Source organism: Lipophrys pholis (assembly GCF_963383615.2).
Source record: "Lipophrys pholis genome assembly, chromosome: 5".
NCBI lineage: Eukaryota > Metazoa > Chordata > Actinopteri > Blenniiformes > Blenniidae > Lipophrys > Lipophrys pholis.
This window is the reverse complement of record NC_137628.1, coordinates 29,450,333-29,467,877: the sequence shown is the minus strand read 5'-3', so window position 1 is coordinate 29,467,877 and position 17,545 is coordinate 29,450,333. Positions and strand designations below refer to the sequence as shown.

Sequence of the window (17,545 nt, the reverse complement as noted above, 5' to 3'; positions counted from 1 at the left end):
AAAAGATCCAACACTGAAGTAAAAATAATACGAAAACAAACTGAAATTTGAAGCAGAGCTGGTATTTTACTGAAAGATTATGTGACTGAGGAAGGGCCGCATAGTGAACAGTGGTTAGCACTCTTGCCTCACAGCGAGACGGTCGTCGGTACAAGTACGACCCAAGGCTTTTCTGTGTGGAGTTTGTGTGTGCGCCTCCACAGGGAGATCATGCAAACTCCACACAGGAGATGAGGTGAGTGACGCTACTGAACTGAAAAGAAGCACCAAATATTAGAATGAGCTCATTGAGGCCTTGTACCTTGGGAACAGACGACTGAGGAAGTGAGTGCTGCCATCTTGTTGTGAAGGGCGGTTCACGTTTATTTTGGTGGATTTTTTTTTTGTTTCACAGCTTTAAGGAAGTTTCCTCTGTATCATTTATAACCTGTTGAAATCATCTTTTTTTCTTTGGTTACATCAGGTATTTGTGAAAAGAGGAAATACATTTTTTAATAGCAATCACACACACACACACACGCACCCAGGAACCTGGATAGTTAAAGAGTATCTAAAAATAAGAAAAGATAAAGATACAAAAAGAGATTAAATTGTAATGATTATATTGGGATAAATACATCGATAATTCAAATCTATGCAGAAAATGTATGTTTTAAGCTTAAAGTTTGTCTTAGATACTGAGTGAGAGATAACACATAATCAAATACATCAAGCATAATACAATGTATTTTCAAAAAGGTGATTAATCAACTGAAATCATTATGTAAATTAAGTGCAGTAAATTGTTTTGCATTTCAAAAGGAAGTTAGTGTGTTTTGGTCTGATTCCACGTGTGAAACTCAAGCACGACATTTACGACAAAAGGTGTATCTAGTGTATGTGAAAGCAGAAGCGCTGCTGAGGAGGTTTCATTTGTCCGCTCAGCTGATAGCCAGCAACTCTTGTTTTTGTGTTGGAGGAAAACACAAACCGGAATCACCAGGGATTTTCCCACAATGAGGGAGATCACAAATCACAACTCCACTCTGCAGCCCTCCCCTTAAAGAGTTGTAGTGAAGCTCTGCTAATAATCTGTAGATACATAGATAGATAGATAGATAGATAGATAAATAAATAAATAAATAAATAAATAAATAAATAAATAAATACATACATACATACATACATACATACATACATACATACATACATACATACATACATACATAAATAAATTAATACATTAATTAATAAATTACGTACGTACAAACGTACGTACGTACATAACATACATACATACATACATACATACATACATACATACATACATACATACATAAATAAATAAATAAATAAATAAATAAATAAATAAATAAATAAATAAATAAATTAATTAATTAATTAATTAATTAATTAATTAATTAATTAATTAATAAATACGTACGTACATACATACATACGTACGTACATACATACATACATACATACATACATAAATAAATAAATAAATAAATAAATAAATAAATAAATAAATAAATACAATGGAAATGACATCAGCTGACATTAAATAAAATTAAAAACTTTTAATAATGACTATTTACTTGGGTGAGCAAGAGGATGTCACTCATATTAAAAATAAAAGAGACCAAATGTAGGGGGCAGCAAAAGCACTGCAGTCTGCCGAGTGTCAGCAACTTCTCTTTTTGTTTCTACACGTAGACAGGAAAAAGATAAACGTCTCAAGTACAAACATGAGAGAGAGAGAGAGAGAGAGAGAGAGAGAGAGAGAGAGAGAGAGAGAGCGAGAGAGAGAGAGAGAGAGAGAGAGAGAGAGAGAGAGAGCACTTAAGCTTCTGAAAGGTGAAGTGAAAATAGAGACACTGACTTCCCTCTAAAAAAAATAAAAAGCCCAGCACATCACAATGGTATTTTTCTCCTGTCAGAAACGCCGGCACTTAACCCACCGCAGAAAATCCAGACGTGGGCTGGTGTGAGTTGCTGAGCTTATCATTATCCCTGATAACTGTACCAATCGAGTGCCTCAAGCAAGCCAATAAATAAATATGACATAGTCAGAATTTTGAGTGATGAATAACATGAAATAACACTTGACGATGTGCAGGCAGCTGCTCAGTGTCACACCCTTGATTTCAAACAGAAAAGTCTGGCAGAGAGATGGAAACATTGGCCACCGACCATGACACGGACCTTTGTGCAAAACATTTTTGTGGAGCCTTCCCGTTTAAATAATGGACGCACTCTCGCCATGGCCAAATCTTAAGCATCAAATCCCAGACGATTACCGACGTGTAACAGACTGTGACCTTTGACCCGGAACCCCAGCAGCAGACCACCCCGAAGAACATGCAAACAGCCTGACGTCTCAGCATTTGGTAGGTCGGACTACAAATAGATAAAAAGCAATGAGATTACATATGTAATTACATATAATACTAATAATAATAATAATAATAATAATAATAATAATAATAATAATAATAATAATAATAATAATAATAATAATAATAATAATAATTACATATGTAATCTGAGGCAGGGCTTCCAGAGTGTGAGTGGATGAATCCACCTCGTGTTTTTTTTAAGTTGAAGTATCAACAAAAGATGGAAAAACAAGAACAAAAATGCTGAGAAATGCCATTTCTCAGCATTGCAGCCTTGAAACCGACACGCTAAAGTCAACACACACACACACACACACACACACACGCACACACAGACTATTGTGTTTGGTTTCATTAAGGAACAGGAGATATTACTTTTTTTCCTCATGACCTTCGACATACAGCATGTCTGTAATGATTTTGATGTTTCGTGTTACTTCCTTTTCTTCGTCTTTACACTCCCACACAGAAACTGTCTCCACTGTTTCCCATTACACCACTACGTTCCCGTGGTTTCACTCCTTATGGTAGTTCAGTCGGTGAAACGCTTCTCTTTCCTCGTTTTCACACCACGTGACATTACAACCTTATTGGAAAGACCGCAACATTACTTAAAAGGCCAAACTGACTTGAACTGTGAAAAAACCAACTCGAAGAGAGAATCCAGTGAAACAAGGGATCAGATGACGTTAAAGATCTGATCCAAACGCTGTTAAAAGAGGAACGCCTTCCATTAAAGAAATATTGGCAAAGATGGACATTTGTTGGGAAATCTTTCAAACTCATGGAGTCACAAACCAAAGTGCAATGCAGCAAGTGAAAATTGTTGCGTCAATGATTAGGGTTTCAGTTTAAGTGTCAACGGAAGAGCGTCAAAAGCAAAAAAAAAAAAAAAAACTGCCTCCGCTGCAAAAGTCTGACGGCGTACTTCAACCAGTCTGAGTCGTCGACCAGGAAGACGGTCAGGCTCTCAAAGTGAACGATCCCGACTTCACCACTTGGTTTTTTTTAGGCATGGATAATATAATATTTACTTGACAAGAAGCTTGAGAAATTCCAAGCGCACATAAATATTACAAAATAAAACATAATATTTACTTGATCTGCAGTTGTTCAGTTGTTTCCTGATTCGATGTGCATTAAATCACTGAAGAGCCTTCGTGCAAAAAAAAACAGGGCTGGAATTGAAAGGAGCCAATAAGCAATCTGAAACCACATCAAATCCATGTTCATGTCTGGATTACTGCTGCAACAATGCTTATCATTTTGATTCTCGTTAACAATCCACTGGCTTCCTTCTCATGTTGAGTCTACATACGGAGGAATGTGGAGTACATGACGTTTTTCCATCTGAATCTTATCAAAAAAATATCTAAGTGTTGTTCACGATTGAACTGCGTCAATGTTAGTCCGCCACAGGTTTCTGGCCTAAGGTTGGGGTTGACTAATTCTTAATAATTCCCTTCCCAAGGACAAGCACTTCCTGCCATACAATTGCATTTTCTGCGCAGCAACATTCGCGGTGATTTGTTCCAGTTTCTGCTTCTTGCAGACAGAAACCAGCTTCTGAGGCCAGATGATCCCAAAGTTAAGATTCTGAGAAGATAATGTTCCTGTCAGATGTCAGGGAAACTGGGGAATAAGTTCATTGGGAAAAATGGACAAACTGCCAGAAACTAATGAGCATGTAGTTTCTGGCGCTGACGGCGGTGCTGGGAAAAAAGCAGTCATTCCAATTTAGTGGTAACCCATTTATTCTAAGTTCTCAGAATCTGACTCAAACACCAGATTGTGATCATCCCCTTGACTGTGTCAACCTGCGACGGTCCCCAGTGGTTCACCAATGATTGTGGATTTGTGGACAGAAACATGAACGGCATGGCAGCTCCTTCTCTGCCTGCAGGCTCTTCCAACACATTCTGGAGCATGGCTACGAGAAGATCAGTGATAACACGGTGAGATTAGGTGTGGTGATTAAAATACAAACCATCTCATTTCAGCTAATTGACCAATCCTGAGTGTGTGTGTGACCTTTCTGTTGTGGTAAATGTTCTAGTAATGACGGCTTCAAACTCAATGTGGAGATTTTTCTTAGTTTCTGCAGCAATTGCAGTCGTCTGATCGCAGACTATGATTTTAGAGCATGGACCTGGTGCTCCTGTGTGACGGTTCTAAAAACAACTTCTCCTCCAACCCTCTCCACAAACAGCACAAAATCCTTTTTGTCTTTCTCATCTGTCTAAAATCAATGATATGGAAAATTTCCATTATCTTGCATCACAGAAACTTTGTTTGTTTTGCCAGGATGCAAAAAAAAAGTGGGCGGAGACGGAGGTGTTTCTTCAGAATCACTTTTTAGATCCTTGACCAAGTTCAGGCACATTTGGTCCCCCCCCCCCACACACACACACACAGATACACACACACACACACACACACACACACACACACACACACACACACACACACACACACACACACACACACACACACACACAGATACATACACACACATACACACACACACACACACACACACACACACACACACACACACACACACACACACATACACAGGGGAATTTCCTGACATCACTGAGCCATTTATGCGATCTGGCACAAAAATAGGCTCGTGACACAACGGGTTTAATTTAGCTGGTAATGAAATTAAGAAAACACCTCCCACCAATACTAAAGAAAACACACACACACACACACACACACACACACACACACACACACACACACACACACACACACACACACACACACACACACACACACACACACACACACACACGCACGTTTATGCAGCAGCACCGAAACTTGCTTTACCCTAGAGGAATTGAGACACTGTTTGTCACTGTTTAGCTCTACAACCATTCAACATTACAAAAATCCTAATTCCTTAAGACATTTGGCCCATAAATGACGCATCATAATGCATGACAGTTTGAAAGAAGTTGAAAATAATAATAAAAAAATTTAAATATGGGAGCCATCACAGTGAGGTTGAAGAAAGGCGGGCTGCAGAGCGAACTGCACAAAGAGGATGGTTAAAGGTGGGGCTGCTTTACCAACGTACCTTTAAAACGAGGCATTTGCAGCTGATTTCACTGCTTAAACTCCGTATTACCTGGTCACTACTCCACTCCACCCTGTCTTCTGATTGGTGATTACTGGTTGTCCTCTATGTGCTGGAGATGTAAAACCTACATACACCTCAACTGAACAGGAAGTGTGGGCCTCAATAGAAAATGCCATTGACTTCACTTTGGGGTGTTCATGAAAAAAAGAAATTCTAATTATTAAATAAAAGATAAGGTGATAGCGATAATTGACAGTAAACAAAGTAAGCGAGGGGAAATTGTCACAAAGACAAAGAACAATTTCTGCCCACAAAGGAAAGATGCAGCTATAAATAGATCAACTCAATCATTATATCTTTCTTCAGTTAATAATCCAAACATAAAGGATTATCAAATTCTTTTTTTGTTTCTTTCTTTTGGATGGCACCAAATGTTAAAATCGATTGATGTTAATAGAAAGGAAAGAAATCAATTTTAAAAGAGAGAGAGAGAGAGAGAGAGAGAGAGAGAGAGAGAGAGAGAGAGAAATGATTAAGATTCACTTGATCAAGATAAACTAAAGCTCCAGAGTTTCTATTCCTTCCTTTCGTTTTTCACCGCACTGGCTGAGTTGCAACTTGCGCAACGGCAGTTTCTCTTTTGTGTGTGTGTGTGTGTGTGTGTGTGTACTCCACAAAGGGAAACCCATGATTTCCGTGATTTTCCTCGCCACTGTGCGAGTTGCGCGTCAGCGCGGCTCGCGCTACAAAAAGCGTCATGGTGCCTCAGGTCCTCGCATTCATCCCCGAGACCCTCACCGGACCGCGTGACTGCGAAAAGACCAACACCTCGGTCATAAAAAACAACTCCAAACAGCCGCAGCTGGACAACTTCTGAAGTTTTTGAGCGAGTTTGTTGGTCGCGCTTGGAAACGTGGATCTTCTCTCCGAAGCGCGAAGCGCCTCCTGCAGACTGATGGGCCAACAAAGTAAACCGGTGGACGTGGAGTCTCTGCAGGAAAGATGCCGTCGGAGGAGCTGCCTGGACGGCTTCTTCACCCTGTCCATCGTCTTTCTGTTCGTGGCGCTGACGGCGGTCACGGTGTGCGGAGTGATGGTGGTGATGGAGCTGAAGAAGACCTCCAGTCCAATCGCCGAGCCTCCGCCTGGAGGCGCAGCGCCGCAAACATACAAGGTCAGCACAGACTTTTTATCACTATATTAAACAAACAAAAAGTCGTTGTATTCCGATACCTTTTCGCATGCTCACTTCGTAATCAACTTTTTTTTTCGTTTCCTTTTGCCAACAGAGAGAAAAGTTTGCCTATCTGAGGACCAAGTCAAGTAAGTATTTTATTTTGCTGAATATATATATATATATATATATATATATATGGAGAGAGAGAGAGAGAGAGAGAGAGAGAGAGAGAGAGAGAGAGAGAGAAAGAGAGAGAGAGAGAGAGAAATATATATTGAAATTAAGAATGCGCCTATATAAGATCATAAGTCAACTATGAAATTAACTTGAAAACAACAGCAACTAATTAATTCCTAATAGACTGTTAAGCTTAATAATGATATATATATATATATACCAAGTGTCCTGAATGCAACATTCATATCATATAGAAGTTCAGAATACTTGTTTCGGTCTTTTTCCTTTCATTTCAATGCAAAAACAAGAAAAGAATTTTACAGATTTTAGGAATAGAATAAAATAGACTTGTACAAAGTACATTTAAATTAGGAATGTGTCTCTATAAGATCATGAGTCAACCATGAAATTAACTTGAAAACAACAGCAACAAGTGAATTCCTGATAGACTAATAAACTTAATCACTGAGATTTTTCTCAGGTTAAGATTATGCCAGGGTGAGCTTTGATGCCTCAGTAGATAATTTTTATAACACAATTTACTCATGTGCGATTCTCTTGTTCAGACGTTATAAATACATTTTGTGTTTCTGTGTCAACATCTAAACTAAATGTGTTTGTCTGCTCCTCCAGGCCAACTTAATCATAACTCCTCCATGCAATTCACTCTACTCCACCATGGTGAGGGAACGTCTGTCGGAAACAACTTCAACTTTGACCCAAACCGACATTCGCTGACCCCAAGACAGGAGGGGACCTACTTCATCTACATTGATCTCACTGTTTCCTGCACCGCCAGGTGCAAGGCAGGATTCCTCATCGTAGAAGTGGGCAATAAGCTCCTCACCTGTGAGGTGCAGCTTCCATCAAATGTGAAATCTGTGAGGCGGAAGTGTTGGACAGTGACCCAGCTGCACAACGAGCCGCTCCGCACTTATGTGACTGTGCCGACGGAGGGGCTACCGAACTGGGCACTGGATGTCCGAGGCTCGGGAGTCGGGATGTTCCTCGTGGACTGACGTGTGAGCAGTTGTGCCTCTGCTGGGAAAAATGCCCACCAGTTTGTTCTCTTTGAACGTCTGAGCGGATGCAGTGAGGTTCTGTTGACAGTTTCCGAAGCTGTGACGTCTGATACAAACTGAAGGTGTGAGATGGAGGACTTTTAGGTTGGAGTCTGGGAAGTTGCACTTATAATAATGAAAAGGGGATAGAGACTACAGACCCACCGTCAGTATTTGTGTGTTTATGTGTGTGCTTACACGCATGCGTGCGTGCGTGTTCACATTATATTTATTTTGGAATAGATTAATATTTATTTTTTATTTCCTTTGGAATGTTGTTGCAGTGTAGATGCCACTACATTGATACAAATGTGCAATACACTGTTATTTTACTCAGACAGGTTTCTTATGTAAGATGCTGAAAGCATCTATTTATTGTTTACAGAATTTGTAATTCTGAAATTGCGTTCAGTTTATCTATATTTATATATATTCAGTCTTATTTGTTAAGCAGATGATGAGTAACATTAATGAGTAATGTTATTTTTTTCAAACAACTTTCAAAGAAACTTAATGATAAAAATTATCACCACGTGATCAGGATGACTGAATGAATGTACCTTTAATGTGTTTGTTTGTTTCATTTGTCAGAAACGATGTCAGGAGAAGATATACTTTAAGTCCTATGGACAAACTAATCACTGTTAAATGTATTTTGTTATATTTGTTATATGCCATATTAAACATGGATATATTAAACGGAAGGTTCATTTCAGTGTGACAACTGGAAAATTCAGAATGAAAGTGATTTGGGCCGGTGGAATCCACAAGAGGTTGATCGGTAAGGGAAAGTTCCCTGCCATTACGCAGCTTCTACCAGGAACTGGATGCACATCACATCCTGCTTATTTACCCTTGAGTGTGGTTGAGAACAACCTGTGACTAACAAACACACAAACACACGTCTGTGTTACAGAACGCTAAGTGTCACGGCTTGTATTTAAAATACATGGAGAAAATGGGGCCGGGTTAACAACAGAAGTTCACAAGTAATGAAGGTGTTAAATTTGGAAAAAGTGAGCAAGAAGACGAACTGTGGTGAAACTATGTTAGGATTCAGGTGAGGCAAATGTTGGGGTGAACGTAAATGTTCTTTGTATGCAGTCGCCTTTTATAGTTACTCATCATTCAGATAAGTAACACAAACTATGTTCAGATATATTAGGAAGTTTAGCGTCATAGAATTACATACAATTATCAACTAGACTGGCAGCTTCATTTTTATTGAAAAATAAAATAATGTCCATCTAATTGTTAAGTTGTTTGGCCGTCCGTTAAGGAAGCAGAAAACCTGGAAAGGTCGTCAGTTCATCTCCGGCCAATAACAGATAGAGAGCGCCAGTCATGTACTTATACTTACGGCCGATTCAGAGTCACAGATTAACTTCGGGCGCAGGTCTGAGAGTACTAACCACAAGATCCCTGTGCAGCCCTGCTTGATCATCGTCAAGGTAAGTCAAACGCTGCAGCTCGTCAGTTACTGAGAAACCTGCAAAACGCAAAAAAACACAGAACATTAGACTGAAGTGAGGCGGATGCAAGTTAAACACAGAAGTGAAATGATGACACGTTGGAGCAACTGACAGTGTAGTTATATTGGCCGTGTTGAACGTAACAAAGCCACAGATGGAAGAACTTGACAATTATGGAATTGTAAAATAGTTTTTACAACCATATGTAATATCCTCAATGAATGAATATGACAACTATGTAACCTATTTTTGACAAGTAAAAAGAAAAAAAACATTTCTTTCCCAGAAAAGCAGTTCAGTTTATGTATTATTGCAATATTAGCTACACTTAATATCTTAAAAGAATTAAAAATAACAAAATCCTACTTAGTCTTATTAGATTATTGGCAAAATGCTCTTTTGATAATAAATCAAATATCCAATTAGAACATTGTCTAGTTTTTACATTATTGGCTTCGTTACATTTCAAATGGACAAAGTTATGACATTACTGGTTGTTACACATGATAACTGTAACCCCATGACTGTTATTCATTCTCACCACACTCAAGCATCACTTTACACCTCCAAGAAATGAAACGCACTCTCACTGCAAGCAGCATTTCACTTGAAAACGTGTGCATTGGGAAATCTACACTGACGAGAAGGCATGAGGCAAGGAGGGACGTAACTCTGATCTCAAGACCTTTTTATTTGACGGTGTTTGAACTGGCCACTGCAGAATCAGTGAGGAGATATAGGAAGGAACATTCTCATCCCACACTGAGGTCAAAATTAGTCATCTGACGGGAAGTCATATCTTCCCCAAATTTACCAGCAAATCTCACCCTATCGAGATGGAAATTTGAAAGTGTGGTCAGCAGAACAATCTGTCTGGAGTTCAATGTACTCGGCTATTCAAAGAATTTGGAAACTCTCTGAAAGGCGCATTCCACCTGTTTCATCCAATCACCCCAAAGAAAACCACATGCAAGACACCCACAGGAATGGAGCAGCTTTTATAGGTCGAAACAGCCGGAGCTCCCTTTGATAGAGTTCTCTTAGTCTAAAAATAAACATCTGGAAAGGATAGAATTATACCGAATCAATCATCAGGGGGAGGAAACTGCAAATGTTTTGACAGTCTTGACCATATGCATCTTCCTTTAAAATTGTAAATCATGGTTAAATAGGAAGCACAAGTGAAGGTTAAACTAATTTTATTCCATTAAAATGCACATTTTACAACAGAACATAATCTAACTGGAATGAATACACATTTTAATGATAGAATAGTTTTGCAAAACCATAAGAGTAACAAGAGATATGATTACACCTCATTAAGTGTCCTGAATTTATGTACGACTCGGCCATTAACATTCATCTTGATTTAAAGTCATTAAGACCTCGAGCATTCAACCAACGAGTCTGGGAGTTTATAGTTTAAAGTTCAGGCCCTTTTGTATTCCTTCCAGTAACTTCAGGGCACATCAAGGCGGAAGGTGATTATGTTTGAGCCCCATCGGTCAAACGCTGCATAATAACAGTGGCGTTCCTTTTGTAGACAGTGAAGGTGGTCAAATGGAGCTGGAGCCACATCCAATTCAATTCAATTCAATTCAATTCAATTCAATTCAATTCAATTCAATTCAATTCAATTCAATTCAATTCAATTCGATTCGATTCGATTCGATTCGATTCGATTCGATTCGATTCGATTCAATTCAATTCAATTCAACTTTATCTATATATCAACAAGTGCAACACAGTCATTTCTAGGTGCTTTTTACAGGGAGAAACCCAACAGATCCACATGAGAAGCATAAGCGACTGTGGATAGGAAAAACTCTCTGGAGCAGGAAGGAACCTGCAGAACCAGAGTCAGAAGAAGAGAAACCTGCAGAACCAGACTCAGAGGTGGAGAAACCTGCAGAACCAGACTAGGGGAAGAAACCTGCAGAACCAGACTCAGAGGTGGAGAAACCTGCAGAACCAGACTTAGAGAAGAAACCTGCAGAACCAGACTCAGAGGTGGAGAAACCTGCAGAACCAGACTCAGAGGTGGCGGCTTTCTGCTATTCCGATTGGGTTGAGTGGATAGAGGAGAGAAATGGATAAGAGAGACAGATGGATTGGGGCAGGGACTCAAACCCTGACTGCACATAGTGATACGGTCCCTGGTTTGGGTTGGGGGTCGGGGTTCAGTCCCTGGTTTGGGTTGGGGGTCGGGGTTCAGTCCCTGGTTGGGGTTCAGTCTCTGGTTGGGGTTGGGGGGTCAATCCCTGGGTAGGGGTTCAGTCTCTGGTTCGGGTTGGGGGTCGGGGTTCAGTCCCTGGTTGGGGGTCGGGGTTCAGTCCTTGGGTAGGGGTTCAGTCTCTGGTTGAGGTTGGGGGGGTCAGTCCCTGGGTAGGGGTTCAGTCTCTGGTTGGGGTTGGGGGTCGGGGTTCAGTCCCTGGTTGGGGTTCAGTCTCTGGTTGGGGTTGGGGGGGGGTCAATCCCTGGGTAGGGGTTCAGTCTCTGGTTGGGGTTGGGGGGTCAATCCCTGGGTAGGGGTTCAGTCTCTGGTTCGGGTTGGGGATCGGGGTTCAGTCCCTGGTTGGGGGTCGGGGTTCAGTCCTTGGGTAGGGGTTCAGTCTCTGGTTGGGGTTGGGGGTCGGGGTTCAGTCCCTGGTTGGGGTTCAGTCTCTGGTTGGGGTTGGGGGTAGGGGTTCAGTCCCTGGTTGTGGTTCAGTCTCTGGTTGGGGCTCAGTCCCTGGTTAGGTGTAGGGGTTCAGTCCCTCTGGTGTATCTTTCAATCATAAGCACACTTGTCCTGTCATACACTGTGATGTTGTTGAGGTATTTATGAAAACCTCCGAGTGCAAGTTTCCCAGTTTCTCTTTCCGTATGTCACACCGCCCACGCTGTGGCAGGATGACATCTGCTGTCAATCAAAGCTCCGCACCATCAAACCTCCTGTGTGCTTCAGAGTGAAAACAGCATTTCTCACGTCTCTCTTTGGGCCTGCAGCAGTTTGCTATTCAGAATACATTTCAAAAGCATTCAACAGTTAATCACTGCTTTATCGTGCACCTTCAGAAATTCATCTACATGAGTGTATGTTTTAATTCCTGAGGTATACTGTCTGAAGGTTTAGAGAAGAGTCACTGACCCTGAATGTAAACAAAATCTTTATCTGTTTCAATTGAACAATTTCTTCTCTAACTCATCGAGAAATTCAATGGAGCTGAAACCAATTCCAGCAGACTCTGGTGTAAACATGTCATCAATCAGGGGGCACTAAAACCCATCGGTGCACTTTGGGAAGGGTCATTTTATATATTCATGGTGGTTTATCACCATGGTGGTTTATCTGTCTGTCTGTCTGTCTGTCTGTCTGTTTGTTTGTTTGTTTGTTTGTTTGTTTGTTTTGGCATTTTCAAATCTAAGTTTAATAACCTCTCAGCCTTGAGCTTCCCTGGTGATCGTCGGCGTTCATCACGGTGGTCCCGGACCATGAATAATGAATGATCTCTTATTAGGCAGAAACAAAGAAAAGTACCTCAAACGGAGCTGAAATATATGAAGCGCAGCACCGCAATACAATTTATTGCACATCTCTCTGATGCTCCAGTTTGCAACGGGTATCCTGTTTGTACATATGCATGTAAATACAAATGTGTTTATCTGTGCAACAGCAGGAAATGACCTGAATACCTCCAAAGCTTCTGAGGTCAGTGTTTCCAGTCGTTTACAGGTCTGACTCGGCTGTGAGGGTTTTTTTTCTGTCTAGATTATTTCCTGCACTGTTGTTATTGTTTTCCTTCCATTTCTGGGTTGTCTTATTTACCTCGCGACACAGCACAGGATAAAGCCATATAGAAGAGAAATCAATTCATGGGCAGTTGTTTTATTTATTATACTAATTAATTGGCTCAATTCTTTTTTGGCTACCAAACAGTTCTGTAACCAACTCCGACCAAACTATGTGTTCACCGTTTTTTTCTCCCTTCTTGAAAAAGCTGCAAGTTCATCGAAACCTTCCCATGAAAAGTGAAAGATAAGCTGAGTCAGCTACAGTCCTCCCCCAAACATGCCCCATCCTCATCTAACTGCATCCTTACAAACCACATCCTGCTACACAGAGAGAGAAAGAGTTTCTGTCTGTTGCATATCTATAGATCTACGGTTTCATACTGTGGATTATGTGCAGTTTGAGCAGGGTGGTGTACAAGTATATTACTTTGTGTGTGTATTCACACGCTTCACTTCAGTTATTCAACATAAAAGTCATCTGCTTCTCATTCTTCCACAGGATATTTAACAACGAACTCGTCTGACATTGATGCTGTCGTGTGTTGATACAAGACACCACCTTTAATTATGTCAAAAATATTTTTATTGAGAAAACAAAACTACGTAGCTGGCAAAAATATCCATATGGTTAAAATAAACCTGAATTTCAGATCCATTTTTGTGATACCACAACTTTAAAATATCATTTTTTTCACAAATGATTAAAACACATTCATCAAGAACATTAAATATCAGAATATTAATTGTTTCATATATTATATGTATTTGCTTTAAATTACAACATGTGTTTGTAAATCAACACAAGGAAAAAGCAGGACAAAAATCAGTTTCAATCATTTTCCTGAGACAAAAATCATGAAGGCCCCCATAAAGTTTTCACTGAGTCCTGGACGCAGCTGAACGTTCTGTTTACTCTCCAGTTGCACAATGATTTTTTCTCCTTCTCGCAGTTGAAAGATCCCAGCCAGATAATTGTTCCACAGATCCTCGCCAGCTGAACTTTTTGCATTTGAAGCTTTGGGAGTCCTGCAGCGGAAACTGGAAGAAATACGTCAGAAATTTCACAAAAGGCATTCACCATCATGAAGAAGGTGCTGCTGTGATGATAGTTAAACTAAGGGTGTCAAACAGGCACGGAACTGACGTCAGGAAGGTCTGATCCGTCCCATAGCAAATTGTAAAAAATAAGAAATGCATGACAAAAAGCAATCTTCTCTGTAATGGTAACCACAGCTTTGACCCGGTGTGCTGGGGGTCACACAGTGTCAGTAGGAGCGGAGGACATAACAGCACAAAGACCCGGCTGGACAGCAGAGGGCAATGTTGACAGCCGAGAGATCGGTGAAATAGTTTTAGCAGAAAAGCCCTGCTGTGGGACGGATTTGTGAAGACAAACAAGCCATGATATTTTAATTATTTATTTAATTTTTTCTATTTTTAGTGCTGCTAAGCACCTTGTGACTCATGTCTGGGAAAGGTGCTATATATATATATATATATATATATATATATATATTATTTTCTATTCTATTCTATGATTGCAGAAATTCAACAGGATTTCACCCAACGTTAATCTGAGGAACACATGGGGCAGGTAGAATTTCAGGATGGTTGAAATGCATTAAATGTGATGAGTTTGGGCTGATTTGAGGGGCATCAGCAGTAAAATGAACTCTAAACACACAGAAGTGTATCTACAAACAGGTGAAGTAATTCCAGGCAATAAGAGGTGAAGACGGGTGCAGTGACTCACTTTTTTGATTTCATAAGCCCTATGGGTTTGCCATAGGCACTGGTGTACTTCATGACCTTGTGCTGGATGAGCAAACAGTCCTCTGCAGCGTTGACTTGCACTTTTGAGTAGACGTAATAGTAACCTTCCTTCTCCACGATCAGTCCGTCTTTGTGGTACGTCATGTCATGAGTGAAGGCTTCGCCTTCTTTCACCCACTGCACCACATTGTTCTCCAATGTAAGATTGTTGGAGCCTAATGTAAAGAAGATACAGAGGGACGAGAACTGCTTTAACAAATAAAGTTGAAATGAATTGAGTTAAATTCACCTTAAAGTGGTATTTGAATTGGAGTGATGAGAGAGTACGAACCAAGCAGGTGAGCAAACGGCCTCTGATTCATGGTAATCTGTTTCAGTTCTAATTTAAAAAAACAAACAAACATGAAAGTCAAATATAAATCAACTGATCAATATGGTAACATTGTATTTGAGATTACAACAGAGACACGAGGTCTCTTCAGTACAGCAGTAATCCTACTTCTATGAAAATGTAATTTTCTTTTTGTCTAATGTATGCAGAGACATGTGATTTATGGTAGCAGTATCACACATACCTTTAAGCCCCACTTGACTCATTATACTGCCAGTCTGGAAAAAAACAACAATAAAAAATGGATTTAAAAAAAAAAAAAAAGTGCAGGCTTTCTTCACATGCAGGTGTGAAAATGGTGTAAAAAATTGTACAAATGTGATAATGATAGTTTAAAAAAATCTGAGTACTCTTTAGTCTAGTTATTCCATCCTTCCATCAATTTGCTGCTTTATTCAGTTTAGTGTTGGAGACAATCCCAGCCGACTAATGCAAACGTTGAGTCCCCCAATCCATCAAAAGCAAAACAGACAGACAAACAACTCAACCTAGAAGAATGTATTTCAGACTGTACAAGGAAGCTGCAGTACCCAGATAACCTCTTCATGTACTACAGTAATATACAAACTAATACTGTCACTGCTATGGAGCTGCCCTGCACACATATCTGATCTCTATAAGCACAAATAAATGGGAACCAATAAAGAGAACTTTAAATATTTCTCATTGAACTAATTAATTCAGCAGCAGGGGAAATTATCTTCTCTTTTCACGTCTTTTCTGTGAAAGAAACATTTGAGGTGCAGGTTGGACTGAACAAACACTGAAAGGAGCATTCAGCCAGTTTTCAGTCACTATAAAGTAAATCATCCTTTTTAAAATGGACTTTTAAAGAAAGCTCTCATTGTAAGGCAGGTAACACTAAAGTAAAATCTTAATGCATCCAAGAGAAGGAACAAAAGTAACACATGATTAATTTATGAAGCGTCATAGAAGAGGCAGGAAAATGATGTGAGCAATTCTATGGCAACCTCACCTCTTTTTTTTTTTTTAAATGATATTCAAGATGCTGCATATCTTCAAAGAGTATTACTCAACTTGAAGAGTGCATAACATTTAAAAAAACAAAACAAAGACAGGTGTGCAGTAAACAGCATTAGGAAACCGAAAAAAGTGAAGTTATTGTTGCGTTGGTACTTGAAATGGAATAAGGGGGAATAAAAGCAGAACTAATCGTGCCAATCAGCAGATTTGTCATCATTGACCTACAGCTTGAAGAGCAAATGACCCACGTGGACGAGTACAAAGCATACAGCCTCGTCTCGCATGACGTAAAGGGAAACAGGGGAATTCTCAAAGAAAAGAGTTCCCATTTGGTACACCCCCCCCCCCCCCCCCCCCACACGCACACGCACACGCACACGCACACGCACACACACACACACACACACACACACACACACACACACACACACGCACACGCACACGCACACACACAAAATGCACACAATTAAATATCAGCAAACATCAGCCTCACCTCTTTGTTTTGATAAAGTTTGTAGATGAAGTATCCTTGGAAGAGAAGCCCCATCAGGGCCAGGCCCACCAGCAGCAGCAGAAGCCTGTGAGCCGCCGTCGTCCTCTGCTTCTTCTCCGTGGGCCTGCTGATGTAGTTCGCCTGGCTGTCCACCACAAACACCTGAGGACAGGGGCCCACTGCGCCCTCCGACACCCCCCCGGCCTTCACCTCGTCTGGGATGGAGAGGTTAAAGGTTGCAGGTGCCGACATGAGGAAGCTGTTTTCACTGAAAGAGAGATGGCCTGCGTTATGTTGAGACTGGGAGGAGAAAGTTCTCAGAGAACAACGGCGAGAACAGAAGTTAGACTGACAGTGGTGCAACCAGCTTCTGGGAAACTAGGATTTCACCATACTGTGACTACGTACAGACAGATCTAGTGCATCTTGATGAATCCAAAAGATACTCAGTCATACTTATTATTTCATCTTGATTGTCTTCAAGAAGCATGGAAAATGTTTTTACCTTGAATTGAAATCTTTGTCCACAACTCAGTCAGCAGTACAGAATAATTTGCTCTCAGTCCTCTGAAGCTCATTTAAAGTACAAATCAGCAAATATCTTCTGTAAAAAAAATAAAGAAATACAATAAAGATGTACCACTGAGGTTATTTGTTCCTTCGATGTTTTACCTCATCAGAGACAGAAATTCTCGTCTGTACAGATTGTTTGTCCTTCCTCACCTCTTGTGCTCGCATGCCTACTGTCAGCTATCAGCAATATCGCCTTTAAGG

At 40.3% G+C, this 17,545-nt stretch overlaps 2 protein-coding genes across 4 annotated transcripts; one reads left to right on the top strand and one right to left on the bottom strand.

The window, feature by feature from the left end:
- Positions 1-6,180: 6,180 nt before the first annotated feature.
- Positions 6,181-8,586, top strand: LOC308109948 (uncharacterized protein). Its single transcript, XM_080463845.1, has 3 exons — positions 6,181-6,643; positions 6,759-6,792; positions 7,457-8,586. The coding sequence occupies exons 1-3, from the start codon at positions 6,425-6,427 to the stop codon at positions 7,840-7,842; spliced, it is 639 nt and encodes a 212-aa protein (XP_080319971.1). The 5' UTR covers positions 6,181-6,424; the 3' UTR covers positions 7,843-8,586.
- Positions 8,587-13,693: 5,107 nt separating this feature from the next.
- On the bottom strand, positions 13,694-17,519 carry LOC308109946 (tumor necrosis factor ligand superfamily member 14-like). 3 transcript variants are annotated; one of them, XM_080463843.1, is made up of 7 exons: positions 17,444-17,519; positions 17,277-17,375; positions 16,772-17,039; positions 15,479-15,512; positions 15,235-15,282; positions 14,884-15,118; positions 13,698-14,168 (listed from the first exon to the last, which is right to left on the bottom strand). In XM_080463843.1, the coding sequence occupies exons 3-7, from the start codon at positions 17,021-17,023 to the stop codon at positions 13,964-13,966; spliced, it is 774 nt and encodes a 257-aa protein (XP_080319969.1). In that variant the 5' UTR covers positions 17,024-17,039; positions 17,277-17,375; positions 17,444-17,519; the 3' UTR covers positions 13,698-13,963. The 3 variants fall into 3 exon arrangements, with proteins under 3 accessions (XP_080319967.1, XP_080319969.1, XP_080319968.1); XM_080463842.1 differs by having other exon boundaries at positions 17,495-17,516; XM_080463841.1 differs by having other exon boundaries at positions 13,694-14,168; positions 17,277-17,519.
- Positions 17,520-17,545: the final 26 nt, after the last annotated feature.